This window comes from Cetorhinus maximus, chromosome 9 (genome assembly GCF_964194155.1).
Source record: "Cetorhinus maximus chromosome 9, sCetMax3.hap1.1, whole genome shotgun sequence".
NCBI lineage: Eukaryota > Metazoa > Chordata > Chondrichthyes > Lamniformes > Cetorhinidae > Cetorhinus > Cetorhinus maximus.
Genome location: NC_135887.1, coordinates 106,390,117 through 106,407,339, shown reverse-complemented (window position 1 = coordinate 106,407,339; position 17,223 = coordinate 106,390,117). Strand labels below are relative to the sequence as shown.

General features: G+C 43.2%; 1 protein-coding gene across 5 annotated transcripts in view; it reads left to right on the top strand.

Moving 5' to 3' along the window:
• The window catches only part of sox6 (SRY-box transcription factor 6), a 710,993-nt gene that overhangs the window by 629,773 nt on the left and 63,997 nt on the right, over positions 1-17,223 (top strand). For all 5 annotated transcript variants that reach the window (XM_078549279.1, XM_078549274.1, XM_078549275.1 and 2 more), the window contains 2 exons: positions 1,933-2,113; positions 7,895-8,076. In XM_078549279.1, the coding sequence (XP_078405405.1) occupies positions 1,933-2,113; positions 7,895-8,076 (363 nt within the window). The remainder of the gene's footprint in view (positions 1-1,932; positions 2,114-7,894; positions 8,077-17,223) is intronic.

The following is a 17,223-nucleotide window of genomic DNA, read 5'->3' as shown; positions in this document are numbered from 1 at the left end:
CTCATAACCCCAGAAACACAGGGGATGGTGGACTTTCTGGTCCAATTGACTTAGTTCCACAGTAGGCAGTGCATTTCTCAACTGAGTCATTGGAGCAGCCGTCAATTCAATCCTTTATTCTAAGTTATGCTTTCACCTGGGAGCTAGAGTGGCATGGGTGGGATACTGCATTTACACCTGTAGGGGCTTAGGTTTGATCCAGCACACACTAATGTGATGCAAGTTTCCTCCGGCTGTAAGGATCCTTTGTGAAATGGGTTAGGGACAGTCTTAACCCAGTTCTTATTGGAAGTAAACCCACAGCATAAAACCTCCTGTAATTTCCCTCCAAACTGACGATCTACCACAGTAAAGGTGTGGAAAATTTAAATGTTACAATGGTACAGTCGGTGGACCTCTTGTGAGGCCTGGCGATAAGATGCATTTGAACAGAATAGCCTGGGTTCACTTTGATCACTATAGTACTTGAGCTGAGAGAGCTTAACATTGGGAATAGATTTTAACTTCCTCCACCAGGAGGAAAACTCAAAGGCAATGAAATTGGAAAGTAGGGCGGGGTGGATAATTATCACCTGGTTTCTGCCCAGCTATGAAAGGTAAAAATCTACCCTTCAATGTTTCCATAAAATGGACAGTATTCTGTGCCCCAACACCGAAGTTCCTCTGAGTATATTGAAGTATAGATTGTTTATATCAATGTTACTATACGTTACTATATTTCAAAATTGTTCCAGTGGCAGTTTCTGTTGGTGTATCCATGATAATTAGCACTTTACAATTTAAAGAAGCAATTAGCTTTACAATGTACAAGAAAGCTCACAACATTTGCAGTAACTGTTTACCGTTGCTCTCTTTTATACTGTGGTCACTACTGTAATGTGAGTAATGAATGGCTTTCTCTAGCGGTCTGTGCAGTTAAGCTTCTCTTTTCTACAGCACACCCTTCCCTATGATGCAGCTTGTATAGATTCTGAGGGATGTGTTTTAATAAGCGGTTACTGCATCTTACAAACTACCAAGCCACTGTCTACCACTACATCATTGAGGGCAGGGAAAGAAGCTCTGGCATTTAACAAAGCTCTTTATTTTATTTGGTCTCGTATGAAGTGATCTCAATTTAAAACCAAGATTATGAAGCTATGTAACTCCTTGCCTACTTTAATAGACTCAACTGTCCCCTCCATTTTAGCATCATCTGCTACCAACTTGAATTGTACTTCTGGATGCAAACTTTATATGAAAATTATAAACAGTTGGGGCCTAGCACAAACATCAGGGCATTTCCCTAAGTACATGCCCGCAGTTTGAAATTACTCCTCAATTACCCACTGCTTCCTCTCTTTCATCTAATTTTTACCTGATATCACCTAGGAATACTTATTTTCTTCCGCTTGTGCAGCAGCCTTCTTTGTGGAGCTTAATGAGACACTTTCTGGAATTCAAGGTGTGCCACATGATCAGGTTTCCCAATATCCATTGGGGATGTTGGTTCTTCAAAAACAGTCCAAGAAGCTAATCAGGCAGGACCTTTTCCTCTTAAATTGTAGAACTGCCAATTACCAGGTTATTTTGGTAATATGAAGCACAACCATTACTTACAAATAAAATGCAATGACTAGGAACCTTTTCTATCTGGAGTGATCATAATGCTAGATTCATTCAAAAATCAGGTTAAAATTAATCAGATTAAAGTGACTAATGTTGAAACCAAAAATTATCATTGCAATTTAAGGAAAATAAAATCCATTTGTAGGAATAAAAAGGAATGGCGCAGCAATAATATTATTGTGTGTACCAGAACAAAAATAGGTTTGGCACCAATTGTCTCTCATGTGTACATTAGTTTGGATTAGATTCTGATCATTGGAGGATCACATCATTGTTGTATGACCTTCAATGTGCTAAATGTACTTGTTTATGATTCATTTGTAGGATGAAGCAGCACAGCCACTCAATCTGTCAGCCAGGCCCAAGACTTCAGAGCCTGTCCGATCTCCCACATCACCCACCCAGAGCTTCTTCCACACAAATAAATCTAGTCCTGTCAACCTGCCTAACAAAAGCAGCATCCCCAGCCCTGTGGGTGGCACACCAGGAAGAGGATCATCTTTAGGTAAGTACACATAGAGAATGACTTTATGCCTCTGAGCATTATATAGGAAGTCTGCATCCGCAGTATTTTGCTTTTATATAGGAAGTGTTACTGCTGTTTAAGCTACATGTAGTGATATTGTAGTAATGATGTTTTCATGTCAGTATTCCAATTGAAAATGTAAACCTGTTCATTTTGGTATTACTAGTTGAGCATTTTTTGGTCAGTCAAACAACAGCAACGTCTCATATATTTATAGCGCCTTTAATGTAATAAAACATCCCAAAGTGCTTCACAGGAGCATTGTAACGCAAAATATGGTACCCAACTACATAAGGAGATAATGGGTCAGATAACCAAAAGCTTGGTCAAAGAGGTAGGTTTTAAGAAGCGTCTTAAAGAAGGAAAGCATGGTAGAGAGGCGGAGAGGTTCAGGGCTTACAGATTCCAGAGTTTACAGCCCAAGCAATTGTAAACATGGCCACCAATGGTGGAGCAATTAAAATAAGGGATGCTCAAAAGGCCAGAATTATAGTGGCATAGATATTCCCGAGGGTTGCCAAACAGGACGAGATTACAGATAGGAAGGAGTGAGGCCATGGAAGGATTTGAAAACAATGATGAGAATTTTAAAATCGATAAGTTGCTTGACCAGGAGCCAATGCAGGTCAGCAAGCACAGGGGTGATTCGTGAATGGGTCTTAGTGCAAGCTAGAACACTGGCAGCAGAGTTTTGGATGACCTCAAGTTTATAGGGGGATAATTTGTGGGAAACCAGCCACAACTGGGTGGAAGTAGTCAAGTCTAGTGGTAACAAAGGTGTGACTGAAGGTTTCTGCAACAAATGAGCTGAGATGGGGGCGAAGTCAGGTGATGTTACAGAAGTGGAAATAGGTGGTCTTAGTGATGGTGCGATTATGTGGTCAGAACCTCAACTCAAAGCCACATGTGGCACCAATATTGCAAACACACTGGCTTAATCTCAGGCTATTGCCAGGGAGATGGATGGAGTCGGTAGCTAGGGAATGTAGTTTGGAGGGGACTGAAAATAATTGCTGCAGTCTTCCCAACGATTAATTGGAGAAAATTTCTGCTCACCCAGTACTGGATGTTAGATAAACAGAACGATAACTTAGTAACACTGCAGGAGTCGAGAGAGGTGTTGGTGAGGTAGAGCTGAGTGTCATCCAGTACATGTTAAAACTAACCCTGTGCTTTCACATGATGTCGTGAAGAGGCATCATGTAGATGAGAAATAGGAGGGGGCCAAGTTTGGATGCTTGGGGCAGAGCCGTCCCTAGGGTACGCCGAATCGGGGCGACTGCCCTGGCCCCCGTGCTTCGGCATCGCGGTGTCAGATGTAATACAGCCTGTAGCACATACCAGCTGTCTCGTGCACTCTAAGCTCAGAAAAGTGTTTACTGGTGGATATAAGCGAATAAATGAAGCAGGTATCCCCCTCTCCAAAACTCATAAAAGGGTAGAAGGGAAAGTAGATTAAAGCCATATGAACTGGGATAAATCCCTGCCAAGGCAGCCAGCCAGGTGACCGGAAGCACAGTGCAGGCTCAGCACCATCCGTCACCCTTGGAGACGGCAGTACTGGCCTTGGCAACAGCAGCGGAGTGGCTTTTATTCAACCTCTCATTCACCGCAGAGGGGCAAGATGAATTATTTCAAACTAGTTAACGTCTTTAAAGCGGGAATATAGCACATAGTGTCTGACCTGCAAAGTACGTCACTCACTTGCTGTGTTTATTTTCGGTCCCGGGCCATTGAAACCTTCTGCTTCTTATTTTATTTTTCCTTAGGTACACATTTGCAACTAACATTTACTTAACGTTGGAAGATGGACAGTCATTTTTTTAAAAGCCAAATTATTTTTTGCACCTCACTCCGATGTTTAAGCCCGAATTTTCCAGCACCCCCCCACCGTTGCGGGGCCGGCAAGCCATTGAAATCTCTGTTCACATTGGCAGAACCGGAAGATCCAGCCAACGTGAGGGGCTGGAAAACTCCAGCCTTAAAGTTGTCTCCAGTTGGGGTGTGGAATGTGTTAGTAAGAATGTTTTAATGGAATCCCATAAAGATCATGGATTTCTCCTTAGCAAAAGGAGAGTCAACAAGGAGTAGTTTTAAGTGCGACACAGTTATCACAGTCAATAGTGCCATATGTGCTTGTAACCGAGTGCTCAGTAGCTGGGACGCTGCTGGTCCTCCTTTTCACGCACACACTCAGCAGCCCAGCCGCCAGAGGAAACTTGTCTAAAGATGTTATGGGAGCGCACACCCCCTTGGGGACGGCCCTGCTTGGGGGGCACCAGAGGTAATAGTGTGGGAGCAGGAAGAAAGGGAAGCCATTGTAAGTGATACCCTGGCTATGATTCAATAGATAAGAATGGAACTTGGCGAGTGCTCCCACCTAATTGGATAACAGTGGAGAGGCATAGGAGGAGGATGGTGTGGTCAATCGTGTCAAAGGCTGCAGGCAGGTTGAAAAGGAGAAGGAGGAATAGTTTACTTTAGTCACAGTCACATAGGATGTCATTTGTGGCTCTTTAAAAAGAGCCATTTTGTTACAGTGGCAGGGTCAGAAAACCCATTGGAGGATTCAAACATAGAGCTCTGGGAAAGATTGGCGCAGATTTGGGAGGCATCAACATGTTCAAGGACTTTTGAGAGGAAAGGGAGGTTGGAGATTGGGTGGTAGTTTGCAAAGGTGGTGGGGTCATGAATTGTTTTTTTGAGGAGGGGATGATGACAGCATATTTAAAGGCTAGTGGGACAAGAGCTAAAGAAAGAGAACCGTTTACAATATCGGCGAACATAGGAGAGGAAGTTAAGTGGTCAGCAGTTCAACAGGAATAGTGTCAAGGGAGCAGGCAGTGATACTCATGGACAAGATCATCGTGGAGAGGGCATGAGGGAATATCATAGAGAAACAATAGATAGATGCGAGTTCAGGGCTAGGGCAGGGGTAGCATTAAAGGAAGTTTGGCCAGGTGGGTTAATGGAAGGGAGGGAAATGCAGACGCAGCTGATTGGATATTGTAAACTTTAGTCATGGAGAATTCCATGAGCTCCTTGTGCTTATTGTTAGAGGTGAGGGTGGAGCAGACAGGGGATTGGGGTTTAAGAACAGGGTTTGCCATAGAGAAAAGAAGGTAAGGGTTATTTTTGCATTCCTGGCTGATCTTGGGATAGTGCGCAGTTTTAGCAAACAGCAGGAGCCAATAGTACTTTATGTGGTCCAGCCATACCTGTGGTGGAAGGCTAAACCAGTTGTCCACCATATCCATTTAAATCTGTGACCCTTTGTCTTAAGTTAGTGGAGATGAGGGCCATTCCGGGGAACTGCCAGGGTGAGGGAGAGTAATGGTTTGAGTAGGGATGAGGGTATCAAAGGTGGAGATGGGGGCATGGTTGAGCAAATCAGAAGCTGCAGAAATGTTGTGATAAATGGAGCGCTAAAAGCTAGATAGTTGGGATTTTGAAAATGCGGCTGTCGGTGAATTGGGGGATAGTTTTTTTTCCAGGGCAAATACAGAAGGCAGTAGGACTGAGATGTGGAGAGGAGTATGTGGGTGGAGAGTGATGCAAGGAAGTAATCAGAGATGGCCTTATCTGTGATTGATACAATAGGACTTGCAAGATCACGAGAGATGACAAGGTCAGGGGGGTGGCTGTGAAGATTGCTTGAGAAGTTCACAATGAGGAAGAAATTTAGAGAGCATAAGAGGGCAATGAATTAAGAGGAGAGAGAGAGCATGATAAGTTGAGATGGAGGTTGAAATTACTGAGGCTGAGAAGTTGTTTGGTGCAGAGGTTGAGAGAGAAAAGCAGTTAAAATATCTCGGTGAGAAAATTTTTATTGCACTTGGGAGGGTAGTAGAGAGTGAGGATTTTAAATGAGTGGTGAGATGCTCAAAGAAGGAGAAGGTGCCAGGAGAGTATGGTGTCCAATATAAATGGAAGTTTCGCTATTGATCCTCCTTTGCATAGGAGACAGGTTACATAAAACATGCTCAAAACCAGCAAAATCTTAGTAGATAGCTAATATCTGCAGAAGAGTGATGCATGTAGAAATGAAAGTGCATTACTATTTATTCTTGTTTTTGTCTCTTAGCTGTGGATTTTCACAGTTTTTGGAGCTAATTCATTCTGGGCTCAATTGTCATATTTTCTAACGTAATCAAATTTGTTTGGTGAATAATTATCCAATCACCAAATATCAATTGGCAACTCAGCTTATACTTCCAATAACTCACAGTAACAGAGTTGCTGATTTTGAACTAATCTATAAATAACTTGGCCTTTAGTAGTGATCCATTATTTCTGCTGCATCACAGCGTGTGGCTGCATTGTGCCCTTTACAGGATCAGCTTATATCAGTGAGATTTATAATACAGCACAGGGACTGCCTCACACTTGGCCTCCTCCTCAACTGCAAGCCTTGGCAGACCTTGTGCCCAAAGTGTGTCTGGACCTTATTATACAGTTCACCACTTTTCAGGTGATACTTTCTACGGTTCAGGACAGGCTGGGGGTATAAGGGAAAAATAGATTAAGAAAAGCAAAATGGAGTTGCTTTATGGTAGGTCTTTGAGAGTGGTCATCAATCAAGTTACTTCTCAGGATTGTGGCCCTCCACAAAATGTTATGCCTAATTCCAGGATCTCTCACTCTTGGAACCTACGTTCACTGGGGCTGCAGAGTCGAGTGAAGCTTCCCACTGAAAGTAAGGGATCAATGAATTGTTCCCAGTGAGTACTTCTTGTCTATACTATAGGCTGAATAGTCATATTTGCATGAATCACAGTATTGCAGCAAAAGAAACTTACCCATAAATTTTGCTGCTCAGTTTCTAGAATGTACTAAACTTGGAAAGCTTGGAAGGTGTTTTTCCCCCTCCAACTAATGGTCCACCTTCAGAATTGTGCTTCACTGTATGTCTTAAAAGGGCAAGAACTAATGAGCAAAATCTAAAAGCTTTCTTTTTTTGTCCTCATTTGGGATACAGAGTTCAAAATAATTTGTCGTTTTGATTAACGCAGTGACGCTGAACATAATTGAAAAGTGCTTAGTGGCTTTGGGTGCTGAGCAGCAGAAAGCCTGACTGATGTGACTGAAAACGTGCTCCGCAGGGAGATATTATTCATTACCAAAAAGTCCTGTAATTTCTACACAGATCACCACACTTCAGTAATTCACATCTTTTAAAAAATTGGTTATTTTAAAACCATTTAAAAAGAGGTGGCCTACATAGAGAAAAAAAATCAAGAATAAAGAATAACAGCACCAGGGAAAGTAGTTTGAACTGCTCTCTCAGCTTTGCCTACTCTACTATTACCTGAATTGGGTCAGTGATACAGGGTCTAATACATCTAGTTAAGAAGTGCGAATCCATTTGCAAGAGATGACTGTGGCAGTGTGGAGCACATTCTAAGGAATCAATGTTCCAGATAATGTACTGAAAGGAATGGCTTCATTAATAATTAAAAGCTTTGGGAGATTCTTGTCTGAATCCAAATTTGCCTCAGTTTTAATGAGTATTTTTTTAAAAATAAAACAATGTTGACTTTGGAATAAAATGTTGAATATTTTGAATTTGCCAACAGATGGCCTGTAAAGGCATGTGCTGTAGACTGAGTATTTTATTACACAAAGAGGAAATTGTATTAGAAAAAGAGGACCCCTATGGGTCAGAGTGATTTTCATTTTGTTGTAATCCACCGTTTGCTCTAAGTCAGCATGTTTCCTCCTTGGGTGAGTTTATAACTGCTACTTTTTTCTCTACCGTAGACATCCTCTCCACTCTGAATTCAACAGCTTTCCTGGGTGACCAGGATGCAGTGATGAAGGCCATCCAGGAAGCTCGTAAAATGAGAGAACAGCTGCAACGAGAGCAGCAGTTGCAGCAGCCTGGGCTTGATGGGAAGATGTCATCCATGAATAGCCTGGGAATTAACTGCACGGGTAATAAGGTGAGTGTTTGTACTGACACTCTGCAGAAAGGTCCCTAGCAACACAAAAAAGTACAAGAACTTACATCTGTTGTTTGAGTGGCTTCTAGGGCAAGGATGAATATTTACCTTTGTTCCATCATTTAACTCAGCCTTCAAAGCTAGTGAGGTAGAGCTTATACTTCGGCACAATTGGAAATCCAATGTGAATTGCACTCAAAGTTGCGTTAGTTTTCAGAAGTAATTTTTTTGCTCAATTTCCCTGCTGTTATGATATGGTTAGGGACCAGTAACTTTTTATTTAAAGTAGACAAAGTTTGAAATCCCAGTTACCCACTAGGAGAATAAAGCCACAAGAGCTGGTTTTAAACAAACAAAATAAGCTTTACTACACAAAGTCAGAAAAATAAAACAATATACAAAACCTATTTTATGTTATATTCTGAATGTTAGAATATGAGGTAAATATGAATTAACAGGCAAACTGTGGTCAAACACACCACACACCGCACATTAAATGGCAGATGTGACCAAGACAGATCTTATGGATTTCTCAGCAGCCCACCCAGACGTCTGTGACCACTGAGAGTCCCAGTATCTTGGCAAAACTCTTTCTTCTTTATGTGGGGGTTTTCAATTCTTCACTTTTGAAAATCTAGCCTCTGAATTCCCTCAAAAGCCAGGGCATCAGACTGTCTTAATGGCTGCTCACCTCCCAATGGTTCAATCTCTCCTCCTGATACTGCGTTCCACAGGATTCACAAAGTTGCACTCCAACCTGTGTAACTACCGAAACACTTGCAACTGTTTGACAGAGTGCTAGCTTCACTAAGCTGGCACTGCCCTGGGTTTCTCCAAACTCCAGTCTCCCAGATGCCATAAATGGCTCCAAGGGCTTCTTCTGAGCACTAACCCTCTCCAGTATGGAACCAGCAACCTTCCACCACATTCTCTGCTTCCCAGGTCCTCTCTGAGCCCCAACTGCCTGGAGCCTGTTGACATCTCCCGGGGCTACTCTGTGAGCTGCAAACCACATCAGGTCCTAACTGCAACCAACAGCTGCACCCTTGGCTCCCAGGGTTTCCTTGAACTCGAACTGCCTGGAGCCTACTAACAGCAACATTCGTTCAGAATAGCCTCTTCCCCTGCTGCGCTGACTCACCCCCCCCCCCCAGCAAACACACAGATGAATTGAAAGCAGAGAACCTTCTTAAGCTCCACCCATCTCCAAGACAACATACTGCTCAGGTCTCCCCTCAAACAGACCTCCAAGCCAATTATCCCTCCATTACAATTTTCTAGCTAAGTAAGCCCACCTGCTGTTTTATGGCTCTTACCTTTCTGGCTGTTAACCCCTGGAGTCAACATTTTAAGTGTGATAGGCCTCAAGCTGCTTTAGTTGCATTTATCCCATTTTCTACAGTTAAAATTTAATTTTCCCAGAGCTAAACATTACCTCTAAAATATTAACATGAACCATGAACTAGACAGTTGTCACGCCACAAACTCATTTGCATATCACCAAATATAACATCATCCATGAACCAGTGCAATTGGGAAGCATTTTACAATGTACTTATAAAAAATATTCTTGATACATTTAAGAATGGTAACCTGTTGCAGTTTCATTAATACAGCTGAAAATGGGTTTATCACAAAAAATAAACATCTCTAATCAGAGCGACTTGTCCACCAGCTGTGAGTAACTCAATTTTAAATAATTGAAAATGACTTTTAAAAAAATCCACTGAACAATTTATTAGTTTCATTGCTGTACAGCAGTCAGTTTCTTAGGACACTTAAAAAAAATTACAAGTTTTATAAAGGTGAATACTAGCATCCTTGCAGCTAAAAAAAACAAAGCTTAATTTTAAGAGCCTCCTCAAAAGGCCCAAAAATGAGGGCAATTAACGGAAATTCGCTATGATGATTGATTTGATCTAGGGCATGCTCAGTATTGTGGGTTCGGCCAACTTTCTGCATGATTTTATTTATGAACTGGGGCAGAAAATTGCAGAAGCTTGACTTGCAGTAGATGCAAATTGTATTTTAAATTCCTCAGTCTTTTGCACTGGTTGAGACCATTTCCACTGGTTGAGACCATTTCGAATGAATTGCATTGAGAAAACTGAGAAAAGCTGGCAGAAACTCCAGGTCAAGGTATATTTTGACGTAGGGCTTGCAGTCTGAAAATCAAGGCTCAAGTGCCAGTGAGGATGAGAAATTTCCCCACCCCAACTTGTGTAAATTGGGGAATTGTCCATTACTTTAACATTATGAATTGTCATTCACACATGAGACAATTAACTGGACAAAAAGCTTAGGTTGCACCAAGGAACTAGATTTAGATGCCATAATATCACTGGAAAATTGGGCACAAACTAAATGCCAAACTTGGTAAACAAGGACTTGGTTGCCAATTTGCTACCGTTTTACAAAGGATCAGAATGATCATCAGCCTTTTATTTGTTTTTTTACTGGAGTTGTTACGGTGATAATTCCTCTTAATGATTTGCAACTAATAACTTGTTGAATGATAACATGGTATAAGCTTATCTGAACTTCAAAGAATGAATGTTTCTTGTTAATATGCATATTAATTCTCAATGCTTTGTTGCTTACTGAGTCGCAGTATCAAGGCTTATACAATTTAAGATGAGTGGAATTAAGTAAAAAACCTGCTACTTAGTGTGAGACATTGTCTAAATTGTGTTACTTTAAAGTTGATGTGACCTGTCATATACAGGAAAGGAAAAATGAAATTTCCAAGCCTATGGGTGAACCCCAACTGTTTCAGTTGAGCAATATTAGATAGAAAAGCATTTGTGAATAATAGGGAGATAATTTGAGTGAAATACTCGGGCCTAACCTTTGAAGAGCATTCATTACACTCAGTTATATGCTTGTAGGTCAAGTGTGGATAGCAGAGTCACAGATATTTTGGGAATGCTTCAGTTGACCCATCCATTGTCTTTACTGCATTTAATAATTCGATTAGAGCTATAAAATGTGTCAGAAACTAATGGTCGAGGTGAACCTGATATGTTAATGAATCGCACTGGCTTTACCACAGGAGCAACCTGTCTCTCCAGGGTATGTTGTATTAAATGGAGGTGTCCTCTTTCAGGTAGGGAGAGAATGGCTGAATGATGGCTTAGAGTTTAGGATTGTGCACAGGTATGAAAACCTAGTTGACGAGCACATGTTCTGTAATGTTCGGAACTGACTTTCCACTACTTCAATTTCCATTATAAGAGTAATTCAGAGGATGAAACTCAATAACGCTCATGCATTCAATTGCCACTTCACTCCCTGTAGAATGTGACTCGTATAAGCTCACTTTGACTTCAATTTCATTCCCACAGGTAGAAAGCTCGCAGGAAGCGACTATTTATTTTGACATTTGATTTATAATCCGTGAAGCATGTAATATTTTAATGGAATTTCCTGAGATGTAAATATATTCCTATTAATAAATGGCTTGTATAAAGTGAGCATTCAGATGAATTGAGACAGTGGAGTTTGGGAATGCATTCCTAAAGTATTGTGCAATATGTTAAAAAATCTTGCAGTGCATTTCATACTGGAATTGGAGACCTTAGGACAGAAATTGGTCCTAGTTGCACCCATTTTATAGGTATAAAGCAAGTGGAAAAATATGCTAAATATTTAAATATGCTAATGAGGAACCTAATACCTGTCACAAGAAATTGGGCCGCTCTGAATGAAGCAGGCCTCAGACCTGCAGTGCTCAGGTTTTTGGAACCTCATCGGGATACAGCTTCGCCAGTGGCCTCCACGGGAAATGTACATGAATTTGTTTTATATTGTGGTACAGCCAAGAGCAGGACTCCCACTCCTTGTCAGCCGTGGCTTAGTTGGCAGCACTCTCCTATCTGAGTCACAAGGTTGTGGGTTTGAGCCCCACTCCAGAACTTGAGCACAAAAATCAAGGCTGGCACTCCAGTCCAACTGAGGGAGTGCTGCGTTGCTGGAGGTGCCGTCTTTCAGATGAGGCATTAAACCGAGGCCTCCTCTACCATTAGGTAAAAGATCCCAGAGCACTTTGACGAAGAGCAGGGGAGTTATTGCCGGTGTCCTGGCTGATAGTTATCCTTCAATCAACATCACAAAAACATATTGGGGTCGATTTTACTGGGGGACGAATTACCCGCCTCCCAACCAGAAATCTGGCTGCCCCGCAGTGATATTACAGTGGGGGCAAACTTAATTGAGTCAGAGTGGGACTTGTGCCCCCATCAGGGAGCAAGTCCCACCATAGAGAGCTGACAACCAAACTGATTGGCCACCCGCTTTATTTTACGAGGCCCCCACCTTCAAATACGTAAGATTCAGCCCATATTATCTGGTCATTATCACATTGCTGTTTGTGGGAGCTTCCTATGCACAAATCAACATCTGCGTTTTCTACATTACAACAGTCACTACACATGAGAAAGTACTTCATTGACTATAAAGTGCTTTGGGGTGTCCGGTGGTTATGAAGGTCCTATATAAAAGCAAACCTTTCTTTCCTGGATCCACTGTACTTCCCTAGGCCATTGTCAACTCTGATCATCTTCTTCGTCCCCCACTCCTCCCCACCCACCTAATTTCCCTCCACCTAGGTACTTTTCTGAGGCACAACAGGGGTCAGCAGATCACTCTGAATATTAGGTATGGCCCAAGGACCTATTTCTTGTGATCCCCAGACTGTAATCTATGGGTGGATAATTTTGCCCTGCGCCAATTTACCACATTAAAAGCAGTCTAAACAATTTTCTAGGTGTTTGAGTAGATTATTTTCCCCTGTACCACCTATTGCTTTACTCAACTGAGAAACCTTTCATCTGCCTTATTTTAACCAGATCTCGATAATAATGAAAGGAGAAAGGTCATTAAGCCCATCTTTATTTATCCATCCAGCAAGACACTAAAATTCCCTCACTGAGGCATCCAATCAATTCTGAAATAATTGCAGGAAATTCACCTCCACTGCCCTATCTCAGAGTCCATTCTATGTATTGATCATTCTTTGTGTGAAGAATTTCCTGATATCAGCTCTAAATTTGCTACTGAATCGTTTGAGCTTGTGACCCCTTGTCATACATTCGCAATTTACTTTAAAGTAATTTTGCTGATTTATTTTTTCCATACCATTTACTATATTACATAACCCCTCTGATCACCATATGGTAGAAAGATTCATGAAAACAAATGAGCCAGTTGGCAGAGAGCCATTAAAAAAATCATTAATTTTCTTAAACAAGTAGATAAAAAGTGATCTTGCATATTGTCCTTTTATTTTACTTCCATCCAATTATTTGATCATTATCCCCTTTGTTTTTGAAACTGTGTACAAGTTGATGCATAGGTGCACATGTTCTATCCTGGAGTCCATTCTATGTATTGATCATTGTTTGTGTGAAGTATTTCCTGGTATCAGCCCTAAATTTGCTACTGAATGGTTTGAGCCTGTGACCTCCTTGTCAATACGTTTGCAATTTAGTTTAAATTAATTTTCCTGATTTATTTTTTCTGTACTATTTACTTAGCTCAGTATCTAAACCATGTTTTTTCATGTGTGAGCCTGAAATTCCTAGATTAGGAAAAGGTGAAAAAAGTGGGAGCTGGAATTTATGGTGTGACCAGGTCTTCCAGGTTTCTGCTCTGTGCAGGGAACAGGCAAAATTCCATCTAAGGAGGGATAGGGAGCTTTTTGTCTGCTGCCCCCACACCCATACGTGTGCTGCCACTGTATCAAGGAGCACTTCCTATGCTATTTCATGCCCTCTAACTTCTTCTGAGGCTCAAATGAACTCACACTCGCTGAGAGCTGGAATCAATTCAAATAGGAACCCTAAAAAGCTTCCGACAACTATTAAAGGAAAGTGCATTTAGGTTGAAACCAAAATCTTTGAAGGTCCCATCACTTAGCAAATTGATGTCCATTTTCTCCTGTTTAAATCTCCAATTGTCTTGTGCCCCTTCCACAACATTGAAATGGCCCTAATCAAAATGATGAGTGGAATTCTCTGTGAATGCATTGTCCCTCTTTATCCTCTCTGACCTCTCTGCAGTCTTCCACTACACCTATCCAATTCCATTGCCTTTCCTCTATTCTCCAATGGGACTGCCCTTGCTTGGTCCCACTCTTATTTATCCAAAGCACCTCTGCATTTTTTTTTATTCCAACACCCACACTGCCATTTCAGAAGTCCCCTAAGGAAAACAGTTTGGAATTTTCCCCTCACCTCTTCCATGGTGGGTTGAAGGCAGGTTGAGTATCCCCTTTTCTTTATCTCCATATTTCTTGGCATCATCATAGAATCATTGAGTGGAATTTTCCCCTCCTGCCTGTGGCGGGTTTTGTGGTGGGTGGGAGCTGAAAATCTGGAGGGAGGCCAAAAATTGGATTCCTGTTGGCAGGAAAACAGTTTGGAATTTTCCCCTCACCTCTTTTGTGGTGGGTTGATGGTCAATTGGGTTGGGTATCCCGCTGATCAGTGTCAGGAATGCCATTTGCATGCATTACCATCTCACGGATGCTACTCGCCAGAATCACGTCCCGCCTTCCAATCTTGCCAGCGAGAATTCAGACCGGTCTGAAACATGTTTGAAAATGAGTGGAATGCATTGGTCAGCCCTCACGTCGCTCGTGACTTTGAGCTAAGTGCAGCATCCAAAGCCTACCTGCAACAGTGTTGCTCCAGTTTCTTAGCAATGGCAGCAGAATGCCACACTGGTGGGGGTGTAGGGTTGGTCTTCTCACAGTGGTGCCTCCGTACTCTGGGAAGACACCACTGTGCAGCAGCTCTCAGGTAGGGTTGCACCCTGAAACAGAGACCAGCGTTGTGACCGGGGGGAGGTTGGGGGAGGATGACGGATACATGGAGGGTAATGGGGTATGAAGGGGTTGGCAGTTTGGGGGTGGGGGAACGATGGCAGACAGAGGGTAGACTGAGGGTGGGGAAGCCAGAGACTGACATGGAAGACTAGAACGCAGGCACACAAGGGGTTGGATGGGAATCAAACTGTATGAACGGGAGGGGATCTACACAGACTCCAGAGTAGGAAGGGAGGCAGGTGTGGTTGTGTGTAAGTGTGGCACAAGAGGGATGGGTTGCACAGAGACTCATGGAGTGGCTGGTTGTGGGGTGGTTTTGGGGGGGGGGGGGTGGTGGCGGAGACCATGATGTAATCAGCCATGAAGGAATCGAGGATATCATTGAAAGACAGTCATAGTCCCTGATCTGAGGCCAAGAAGTTGGAGTGAGAGATTAAAGGCAGTCCAGGGGCTTTGTGCATGTCACAGTCAGGATGAGTGATTAAAGACAGTCCTGGGGCTTTGCAGGCCATGCTACAGAACTATGCATGGTATGTATGTCATACTCCTGCTCCAAGGAGAGGCAAGGCCTGTGTGCTCGATTGGGATAAGGCACGGCTTGGTGTGCAGGGTGTGTTCACAGTTGGTGATGATGGGCTAGTCTGACTTGGTACTGGGTTGCAGATGGGATGGTCATGGTCATGGACAAACACAGTAAAGTGGGGGTGGGGGGGTGGCACTCAAAGCTCTCCTGGTGGGGGGGGCACTCCTCTGTATATGACTGTGCACACAGCCTCAAGATGGGGAGCGGTGAGGTCCACATGGGGACGTCAACAGTGATTCAGTCAGGAAGGCTGGAATGTCCACCACAATGACAAGGTGGATTAGGGTTACTGGGGGAGGATGGATAATAACCAGGGGGAGCTCTCCCTGCACGTTGTGAGGTTCCAGGAAAATTGGAGGAATCCGAACACTGACAGAAGGAAGGCCGAAGCTGGTCTCAAAATAAAAATGGAGCACCACCATCTGAAATCCACGAAGTAATGGCACAATTTGAAATCAAAATTGGAAAAGAATCTGCACAGGAGGGGGCTGAGGCAGTGTGGGAGGAGCCCATGGCTAGACTCGGGGGTCCTTTCAGGGGGCACCCTCAAACTTCTTCGAGGCACAACATTGAAATAGAGGCAGAGCTGCAATAAAAGAGGAAGACTTCCTTGAGAAGGTGCAATTGGAGACAGTGCCTTTTGGTGCACTTCAACGAGAGACTGCAGGAGTCATTGGCTTCACAATACAGTTGCTCCATTTCAGCATTAACAGAGAGGAATGTGATAATGGAGAATGCAGGCAGCTGTTAAGGAGGCACAACTGCTGCATATCTGCCAGATCATCAATGAAAGCCGCCAATGTGCTTTCTCCAGCTGGCATGGATAATGGACCAAAGGGCATCCATTCATGGCACATGTGCAAGTCAACCTTAATCAGTATGCCAGATCAGAAATTGCAAGAGTGAGTTTGATAAGGTGGCGCATTTCATGAATGCGTCCAAACCGGCTCCAACCTCTGTGGGATTGAGATGTCAAGTATCAGGGTTGGCGTCTTGGTCACCTAGATCTATGAGTTTGCACTTCAGCTACAAGACTGTATCAGTGAAATGCTAGTAGCAGAGACGCTTCCTGTTTGCGAGTGGGAGGTGGACTATATTTACCAGGTATTCATTAGTCTGTTGCATCCATCAGTCCACAGGGAGAAGGAGCATTGAATAACGGAGCCTGGGCTCAATACTGCCTTCTTGATGGTACTGATCCAATGGAGGAGGAGAAGAAGGGCCTGGCGCCGCCTAGCGCAGCTTTGAGAGGAGGCCCCACCTGAGACCAATGGTTCAGGGGAGCCCCAGCAAGAACCAGAGGATGAGGAGGTTAGACCTATCCCACGGATGCGACTCGCGTGACCAAGGGTTTCCGATCTGCAGATGAGCGAAAGACAATGCCATACACATCTGCACTTGTCAAGAGATGCATCATATCTGCCACATTCTGCAGGAGGATCTAGGCGTTATGGGCTGGGAGGGCATCCCCTGCCAGTGCCCCTGAAGGTCACCGCCTCACTCAATTTTTTTGCCTGCGATTTGTTCCAGGGATCCACAGGGGACCTATGCAGAATCTCACATTCCTCCACACATAAATGTATCAAGGATGCCCTCTACAGTAAGGCTCACCATTATGTGAAGCTCACACTCGATGAAGCTAGCCAGGCTGCTCGATTTCATGGGTTTGCATCTAACTCAGGCTTCCCTAGAAATCAATTGCACACTTATGGCGTTGAGAGCTCCATGGCAGCAGCCC